This window comes from Crotalus tigris, unplaced genomic scaffold (assembly GCF_016545835.1).
Source record: "Crotalus tigris isolate CLP2741 ecotype Arizona unplaced genomic scaffold, ASM1654583v1 scf7180000018486.1709376, whole genome shotgun sequence".
NCBI lineage: Eukaryota > Metazoa > Chordata > Lepidosauria > Squamata > Viperidae > Crotalus > Crotalus tigris.
Window position 1 is genome coordinate 565,027 of NW_024097034.1, and position 9,889 is coordinate 574,915.

Here is a 9,889-nt window from a genome sequence, read left to right on the forward strand (position 1 = left end):
TTGCTGTCGCCGGCTGATGACGGAGTGCCTGCGCGAGGCGGGCCTTCCTTTCCTCTCCTACGTGCCTGGCCAAGGTGCCTGGGGAAGCGCGAGGTGGGCGCGAAAGGCAGGATGATGGGGGGCAAGAGCAGCGCTATCGCCGCTGGCGTCTGCGGCGCCCTTTTCATCGGCTATTGTATCTATTTCGACCGCAAAAGGAGGAGCGATCCCAACTTCAAGAACCGGTTGCGGGAACGTGAGTCTTTCGGCCTCTCCCCTCGTGCGCACGCCGCCGAGAGCTGACTTCGCGCTTCCCTGCCCACCTGCCTTTCTCACGGCCCGAATGCTTTTTCTCTAACCTTTCCCTTTGTGGCTGGATGCGTGTGGGTCATCCCCCCGGGATGCCTGGAAGAGTCGCTTCCCATGCCCTGATTTGTGGTTTTCAAGGTCCAAGAAGTCCTCGGCTAAGGGCTGCTAGTCTTTTCCTTAGTGAGAGGCCCCTGCCAGAGAGGGAACCTTGGATAGAGAAGGAACCAGAGCCACACAGGTGCAAACTAGGTGCAAATAGGGTATCCCAGATCACTAGAGATCATCTAGTCCTGCCCTAACTCCACAAATTGACTAGCGCATATCCCAGCAAATGGCTCCCTTTCCCATCCCCTTATGCCTCGCCTCAATCTTCTCTTCCTTCTAAACATACCCGGTGCCTATAACCATGTTTTACATTCTGTGCCCTTTATCAGTCTTGGTTGCTTTCCTCTCGGCATACTCCAGTTGTAAATGTTATTCTTAAAATTAAATGCCCAGAACTAAACGTGTTAGTCTAGGTGTGGTTAAATGGATTGTTAAAAGTAGTCGTCAATTTAGGACCCTTCATTCAATGACCATTTGAAGTTAACAAAGGAGCTTAACCACCGGTCTCCAAAGTTATGGTCTTTGTTACACCTCCATTGTTCTCATCATACAACGGTGTTTGGCAGCTTACTTGCACTTACAAGCGCAGGGTCCCTTCAACTCACCCCACTTGCTTTTTTCTCCCCATCTATGCTCTTTTTGGCCTCCATGGCCCCTGTGCTCCGCCAGCCCAGCTGACATCAACCATCTTGCTCCTACAAGCATGCTCTGCTTGGCATGTTGTGAGGCAGCTGCTGGCCACATTGGACTTTATTTCCGAGATCACACACAGTGGTTTCCTCACCAGACCTAGGGAAGTTGGCCATATGTGACCATTAACTGTCTCAGGAAGGGCCAGCTGGATATGACCTTTAGCAGTGGAGCAAGAAGATGGTGAAGGTTAGCTGGAGTGGCAGAGTGCAGGGCAGCAGGGGCTTTGGAGTGCAGAGTGGTGAGGGCTGGGGCTTCCTGAGGTGGCTGCAGCTTTGCGCTGTGATGCTGGGCTGAGGTGGCTGAGGCTTCATGCTGCACTGCGCCTCAGGCTTCTTCCAGTCCCAAAGGCATGGCATGCAAAGAAGTTCCTGTGCCACAGCGTAATAAGGAGCCCAGAGTTGCAGGGTTCTAGGGTTCAAGACAGGGTGTGTGAGGTCAAAGGGGCAATGATGGGGGAATAGGAAGTTGAAGGGGAGACAGTCTCTTACTTTGGAAGAATCAAGGCTTGGGCTGGGAGGGATCAAGCCCAGAATGACTTGGATTGGGGTGGATCCTTGGCTAATGATTGATGGAATTTGATTAACACCAACGGGAAATGCTGGGATTGCTGTTGCTAAGCCATGTGGTCATATGAAATTGTGCTTTTTGACCATATCACTTAGCATCAAAAATTCTTGTCCTAATTATGGCCATAAGTCAAGGACTGCCTGTAATTGATCTTGATCTTATACTACTTTGTTGCAACCCAACATTGCATTTCCTTTTTTTTTATATATAGCAATTGTATTACATTCATGTTTGGCTTGTGATCCATCAACAGTGCCAGACCCTTTTTGTAGGCGCTGCTCCCCAGTATGATATCCCTGTCCTATATTCATATATTTAAATTTTCCTATGCAAAATTTCTGGAATTTTGATATTGTCCCCAGGGAATTTGCTATTTACCCCGCCTCAAATTTTTGTTGTTGACAAATAATGTATTAATGTTTTCTCACCTTTCAATCAAGGTATATACTAGTCATTCTATCGAAAGAAGATGATCTGATTGGATTGATAACATTTTGCTAGTTCCTACCAATAACAATTGTGCCCATCTAAACTCTTTTGTCAAACTGCTCTCTGGGCTTGCTTGCTTAATTAAATGTTTCATTCATCATCAACATTTCCTTCACCTTTAGTGTTAGCCAGCCACAATTTTGGGATTCAGAAATGAATACCACTTTGAACACATTTCCTGACATTTGTATACACATAAGCATATACCGTAAATGCCAGCGTATAAGATGACTCCTGCGAGCGCTGAAATCGGCGCCAAAGACGGGGGTCGTCTTATACGCTGAGTCGTCTTATACGCTGGAAATACTGGTAGTTTCCGGCGTATAAGACGACGTTCTAGGAATGTGGCCCGACTATAAAGACGGGGGTCGTCTTATACGCCGGGTCGCTTTGTACGCCGGCATTTACGGTATGTTCTTAATATACAGAGACATAATGTGTGTGCAGGAATTCTGTGTCCAAGGCTGTTTTAATCGTATAGTATTGCCCTAGGAAAAGAGCTGTAAAATTAAACAATGAACATAAATGTTTATTACTATAATATATGTAATACAGGTAATACAAGTCCTCAACTTACAACTGCAATTGAGCCCAAAATTTCTATTGCCTCTCTGCAAGAGACATTTGTTAAGTGAGTTTTGCCCCATTTTATGACTTTTCTTGCCACAGTTGTTAAGTGAATCACTGCAATTCATAAGTTAGTAACCCAGTTGTTAAATGAACCTGTCTTCCCCATTGACTTTGATTTATGAGAAGGTCACAAAAGGTGATCACATGACCCTGGGACACAGCAGTGGTCATAAATAGGAACTAATTGATTACATGCCGCAAAGGTCATAACTGAAAAACGGTCATAAGTCACATATTTCAGTGCCTTTGTAACTTTGAATGGCTACTATTGCAAGTTGAGGACTAGCTGTACATTCCAATTAAATTTCAGAAACCTGCTTCATGTTTGGAGATTTTTTTTGCAAATACTTTCCGTATTCATAGAAAAGTTATATAATCCTCTAAAACATTTATTCACTAAAAATCAAAAATATTGTAATGGCATATCCTATCATTGCTCCTAACCCTGTTGGCTGAATGCAAATTAAAGTCGAAAGAGGGCCACTGGGAAACAGGACTTAGTTTTATGTCTCCATTCTTCATGCACATGAAAAATAGTTAAAATACACAGTGGTCATTTGCCCTCCCCAACATGTTTGGGCATCCAGATGCCACAGAAGGTTGTATGTCTTAGAAAAAGAAATCTGAGGGGGGAAGATTCTTGTTTTTGGTATATTACTACGTATATATTATAGTTACTTTCACTTTGTAATATTTGATAGCTAAGGTGCAGCATCTACAAATCCTGCTTGTAGAGTCATGCCACATCATGCATTCTCAAAACCCTCCTGGTACTGTTTCACTAATAACTTCCAGGATAAGGAGAAATGCAAAAGAAAAATGTAGAGTTATCCAAAATGCAGCATGTTATTTTGTAATTCTGCATTATTTCAGCTCTTCAACAAATACTCAATGTCCTTTGTTATCTTTTCCCTTAATAAAAAGGCATGCTTGTAGAACTTTCCCCCCAGATTGTGAAAATACTTTTCTGTTTACATTAATACCTAAAATGAGTTTCATGTCATTAAAGTAAATATTTCTCCAAAGCAATTTGCAATAGATCAGTGGTTCTCAACCTTTCTAATGCCGCGACCCCATAATACAGTTCCCCATGTTGTGGTGACCCCCAACCACTTATACATCACCGGGTGCCAGGGGCATGGCCAAAGAAAAGGGGAAAAAATGGCGGACAGCCTTGTTTGGTGGCCCCCGTGAAATGGTCATTCGACCCCAAATGGGGTCCCGACCCACAGGTTGAGAACCACTGCAATAGATAATAGTAAGAAGAAACAATTAGTTTGCTTCCTATTTTGCAATTGATGCAAGGGTCACAATGCTGAAAACTCCCTGATTGTGAGATATTTCTATTACTGGTGTTCTCCCTATACCTATATGGAAGAGCTTATGGGTGAGCTTAAGTACAGCATTTGATTAAAATTTGACTCCTGACATATTTCTATGTATAACCATCAAATTTCTAAGGACTCTTGGTGTCTTGTAACACACAAGAAGCATTACACACGTCTCTTGGTGCTAGAACAAAATAAGAGAAATATAGATAGGGTAGTCCTTGATTTACAACAGGTTGTTTAGCAAGTTATGGCAGACTCTCCCTAAAAGCTACTTATGACCTGATCCTGAAATTACGACTGTTCAGAACCCCCATGGTCATTCACTTTTATGACTGCAGCACCCTCCCATCTATTTTCCCCAAACCCCTCCACTATCACATCCCTTTAGGCCTGGGGGCTGCTTCCCTGTAGGCCTCCTCCTCGCTTACCTTTCAAAGATCTCCAGAGTTCATATTAGGGAAGAAAATCAAGTCACTCCATTGCTGGGAGTTCTGGTACAATCCCACAAGCGGTCACCATTTTCCCAGTGGCCACAGTCCAATGTAGCCACTCAGAATATGGCCACTTCCAGGATGGCACTACATGCTCTGCTTAACAACGCGTGCATTTAACAACCACATTGGGGAGGGCAGGGATAATGGAGTGATCACATGTGAGGAGATCACTTAATGGTCATCAGAACTTTTGATCGTAATGGCCAACTCCATTACAGTCATTATTCGAAGACTATCTGTATGAGAATATTTTAATAAGATCTTGAGTGACTTGTACATACAATTTTGCATAATTCAAGAATAATTATTCTATATGTAAAAGATAATATTCTTTATGATGTTGCATGTGAGCATCTCCCTTATGTTCTTTGCTCTGGTACATATGGAAATCTGTGAAGGTGGGACCTCCCTTCTGAAAATTACCGTGAAGTGCAAGTAGCATGATTGTTTGAAAATCAATATATCCTTATTTAATCTATAGGAAGAAAGAAACAGAAGCTTGCCAAAGAAAGAGCAGGATTTTCTAAGGTAGTAATATGCTTTTTTATGCTGCATATATGCTCTCCTGGCAGGCTTTGGGGCTAATGTGAATATATTGGCTTGATCTTATATTTATTTATTCTTACTGATTTGTTTGGATGACTTTTCTTGTGTTAGTGTTAGTTTTTTTTTTATATCTCCTGATAATCATCAAGAATTTCTGGAGTAGGGTGGTATAAAATAATTGAATGAATACAATAAAGTATTTTTTTTTCCAAAGTGGTCTCTGGCTTGAAATTATTGTACCCTCAACCTTTTGTAGCATGTATCCAATAGCTCTAATTTTGGAGAAGCAAGAATAATAACTTTCTTTTTTTCCCCTTCCCCTTTTCCATTGAAGATCCCTCAACTAGTTTTTCAGCAAGCATCCTTTCCTTTTGAGCTCCCAACCCATCTTAGCCTATTCAGGAGCTGCTGGGGAGGGGGCAAATAACCTTCTGCTATTTTCCTTTTATGGATATTTCTCTTCATCCATGTAAATTAGCGCGGCATATTGTGGGATGATGTACTTCGCAAGCGATAGCTTAATTTCTATAGCAATTTCTAGGTGTAGTTTATTTTTGCTTTTATAACAATTTGTAAAAAAAAATGGAATGTAATATTCCTTTTAAATTTCTCTTTATTCTTGAAAAATTCTTAAGTATTATTAACTTTGTTGAAATTGAAAGTTTATTATATTTAAAAGTGTGGGTGGGGAGGGTGGAAAATTTTGCTATGATATTTTAATGGCTGATTTGATAAATGTTGTTCTTGTAGTTGCCTGATCTAAAAGATGCTGAAGCAGTTCAAAAATTCTTTCTTGAAGAGATACAGTTGGGAGAGGAACTTCTGGCACAAGGTTGTTGCATTTTTTTTTCCTCTCTCTCTCTCTCTCTCTCTCTCTCTCTCTCTCTCTCTCTTTGCTAATTTGCATGTGACATTTTGGGGATATAAAATTGGTAGAAAAAATGTTTATTACTGAAACCAGTGCTTTGTAAGATAAAATAACTGCATGTCCTTTAAAGGGCAAGCCTATGTATAGCTACAAACTTGCAATCCAACTCTGTTGAGTTTGATGATTTATTTCCTTTTTGTGTAGAATTTTACTAAATATTGATTAGTGAAGCCCTTCTTAACCCCCTCGAAGATAAATTCAGGACACTAAATCCCAGGGCACAGGGACTGCAGGCCAAATTACTTTTTGAGAGTTGGAAAAAAAAAAGTAAAAATAATAGATCTCTAAATTTACAGTCATTTTAATATACTGTATGTTGTTTTTCTAAATTTGTCTAAAACAGTTCATAAATCAAGAATGCCAGTAACAGGAGAATAAAGCCTGAAAATTCTAGGATAGTGATTTGAACTGAGGGTATTTTTTGTTAACAAATTTTTCGATGTGGCATGCAGATATTTTATTTCATTTGATGAGATAATTTGAATTTTTAAATTATCCAATAGAATAGTTTTAAATCTTCATTAAATATCATTATGCCTAATCTTTAGTCACTATAATATAGTTGTTGTTTTTTTTTTATTCAGGAGAATATGAAAAAGGTGTTGATCACTTAACAAATGCCATTGCTGTCTGTGGACAACCTCAGCAATTACTACAAGTTCTCCAACAGACTCTTCCACCACCAGTTTTCCAAATGCTTCTTACTAAACTTCCTTCAATTAGTCAGGTATGAAATTCTTTTATCATTTGGTTTATGAAATAAAATTAGTAATTATCGGTATTATTTCTCCTGATCCCATCAGTATTGTTTTTCAATCCATTAAGATCAGATCCAGAATTGAAGTAGATGAGGTTATATGTAGTGATCACAGCTTATTCCTTCCAGACAGTTCTGGTCCCATGTCAGAACTGAAATTTGACTATCTATGCTATTTATAAATTATTCTTATAAAGAGGCTATAGCTCAGCATTCCATTGTGGAACCATCTGTAAGGATTATGTCATAATTCACATTTATCTGTAATTTGAATGTGATAAAACAATTCTTAAAAATATTTTGACATGGCATAATTTAGTTTTCCCTACTTGAAATTCTCAGCATTTCCATCTAAACAAGGAGCAACTTTCCAAATGGCTCTGAGAAAAAATTAACTAAATTTAGATTTTACATCAGTTTGTTCTTTGAACTGGTTTGATGCTGGGCCAAACCTGATAGTCCTGTATACTAATTTTATTAAAGAAATTATGAGTAAATATAGATATATTTATTATAGTAATATAACTCAAGCAAAAATGAAGAAAAATTGGGCACGTCCAAAAGCATTTGAGGAAGGCTGAGATAAAGTTCAGGCTGCTAAAAATATGCTTAATACAAATTTCTAGAGGTTGTTGGATATATGAAACTTACCCATAAAGTAGTTGAGTTTGTATTAGATCTTTTTGCAATAGTTGCAAGAAACATATTCAAATATCTTGGCTCTTTTCCTGCCACATGTGTGCTTATTTTAGTTTTGCACAATAAGAAATTTTAAAGTGAAATAGCTACCATAGCTTATGATAAGTTAGAAAGGCTTCTGAATAAGTTGAATAACTTTTTGTTTCCAGTGGTGCATTCAGAGCATGATTTATTGGTTAAATGTGCCCACTAGATCCATATCGTGAGCCATGTGGCTAAGAAATATCAATGTGCAGCTTTATTTAAAGTTTATTGTCTTGTCAGAAAGGTATTTTGGGTATAATTAATTCAGCTGCCTCCGCAAACAAAACTACAGCAAACCATGAAGATCTCCTATAATTGTTTGCTTGTCTTAGTTCATTATTTCTCTAAATACTTTTAATTGCATATTAAATGCTGTTACTTACCGATGTTGATTTTTGAAGGAGGTTCATTGTCAAAAGCTAGAGATTGTAACTGATCTCAGTAATGTGCTTAATTGGAGAAATATGCCATTAACGGTTTCATTTTAAAGTTCCTATATTTTATTTTGCAGAGAATTGTAAGTGCGCAATGCTTGGCTGAAGATGATGTGGAATGAGAAATCTGTCAGGAATGCGGCTTCCTTAGTCAAAAGATGAGCATCCAGGGGTAGGGGGGAGTAAAAGAATGAGCATAATAGTCATAATGGACTATGTACCACATTTAAGCCTACCAAAGGTAATTTTAACTCTTGAGTAGGTTGGTTTGGCTGGACTTATTTATTAACTAGTGTATTTTGATAAACTCATTTTATAAATGCATCATATTGAGTTATAAAAATATCATTAACGTCAATGCAAATACAGTTGTACATACACAGATTGCAAAGTTAAAACATGCACACCCCATGCTCATTTTTGGAAAACACAAAGCTAAGGCATTAAAGATGTACCTGGTACGTTCATGTGTAAGCCTGCTTTTTCAGCAGTCAAAGCGGTGGGGTTGGGGGGGGGACAATGTCAACAGATTTCAGCATCTTCTGGAAATTTCTTATGCTTACTCAGAAAGGGACTCATGGTATGGAAAACGAGTAGACCTGACATTTGATTATATTTTTATTAGAATGTCATACATTTTCCTTTATTCTCTGAAAGCTCCTAGGGCAGTGGTTCTCAAACTTTCTAATGTCGTGACCCCATAATACAGTTCCCCATGTTGTGGTGACTCCCAAGTGGGTGTGGCCACCAATAAGAGGGAATAGGACAGCTAGGGAAAAGGGAAAAAAATGGCGGACAGCGTGGTTTGGCGACCCCCGTGAAATGGTCGTTCGACCCCAAATGGGGTCCCGACCCACAGGTTGAGAACCACTGTCCTAGGGGATCTTTTAGATCAAAGTACCTGAAAGTAACATCATCTTGAAATAAGATAACTGCCTCCTGGATTTGACAGATAGAACAGATAGATTTCTCTTATCATGTTATCGACACACATAAGGTGGCGCTCTGATTTTAAATGTAAATTAATTGAGAGTCTTTCAGCCACATACCATAAAATAATCATATTACATATTGGAAGCTTTCCTCTAATGTAGAATATCATTTGAGAATCAAAAATCTGGCTGCAGGAATATGTGCCTTGCGTCTAAATGAAAACCACTTTTGAATTATACATTGAATTTACCACCGGTTTTTCATAGTGGCAACTGTAATATTTTCCTTTTACTCTGTCACAAGAGCACCAACAGATTTCAGATTCACTATCAAAGGGCAGTACAAAAGACAGACACTTAGAAGTAAAGAATACTAAGCTTGGAATTGTGTTTTGTGAAGCAGAACTGAGTAAAATTCCCAGACCACCTATATACAAACCTATTTCAGGCTTATTTATTTACTCCATTTTTATCACAATCATTTTATGAGTTATATGATAGAAAAAAAAAATGTAAATCGTTAAAAATGCTATTTTGCTACTAATTTTCGAAGGAATCTGACTTTTAGTTATTTAACTATCTGCTGCAACTTCTCCAGAGATTTACCACAAAATTTAGAAATTGGATTTTCGTTCTTGCATGTCACTGTGCATCATGATAAGTATTTCAGACACCTGACTTTTATGGTCTCTTAAGTCTGTAACTAACTCTTCCTGCATATTGTGTTTATGCCCAGACTATTTGCCATTTTCTATCTAGACATCCGTTATTTTAATTTTTCTCATCTATTACTCCCATGTTTAATAAATAAAGTTCTAATCATTGCTACCTATTTTATACTATTTTAAATTCTTAAAACTGAAAGTTGTTGGCTCTTCGGCTCTATGTTAGATTTCTTGAATCAAAGTATTCCCATATGTACTATTGTATAAGTACATTCCTTGTGATATATTGATGTTCAATAAGAATTAC

At 38.5% G+C, this 9,889-nt stretch overlaps 1 protein-coding gene and 1 non-coding gene across 2 annotated transcripts; both read left to right on the forward strand.

Annotated features, from left to right (window-relative positions):
• Positions 1–27: 27 nt before the first annotated feature.
• Positions 28–8,446, forward strand: TOMM20 (translocase of outer mitochondrial membrane 20). The gene is made up of 5 exons (XM_039353008.1): positions 28–235; positions 5,079–5,125; positions 5,894–5,975; positions 6,656–6,798; positions 8,063–8,446. Exons 1-5 carry the CDS (start codon positions 112–114, stop codon positions 8,105–8,107), a joined length of 441 nt encoding a protein of 146 aa, XP_039208942.1. The 5' UTR covers positions 28–111; the 3' UTR covers positions 8,108–8,446.
• Positions 3,521–3,661, forward strand: LOC120312373. Its single transcript, XR_005557881.1, has one exon. It is a non-coding gene; the product is annotated as a small nucleolar RNA SNORA14 (small nucleolar RNA).
• Positions 8,447–9,889: the final 1,443 nt, after the last annotated feature.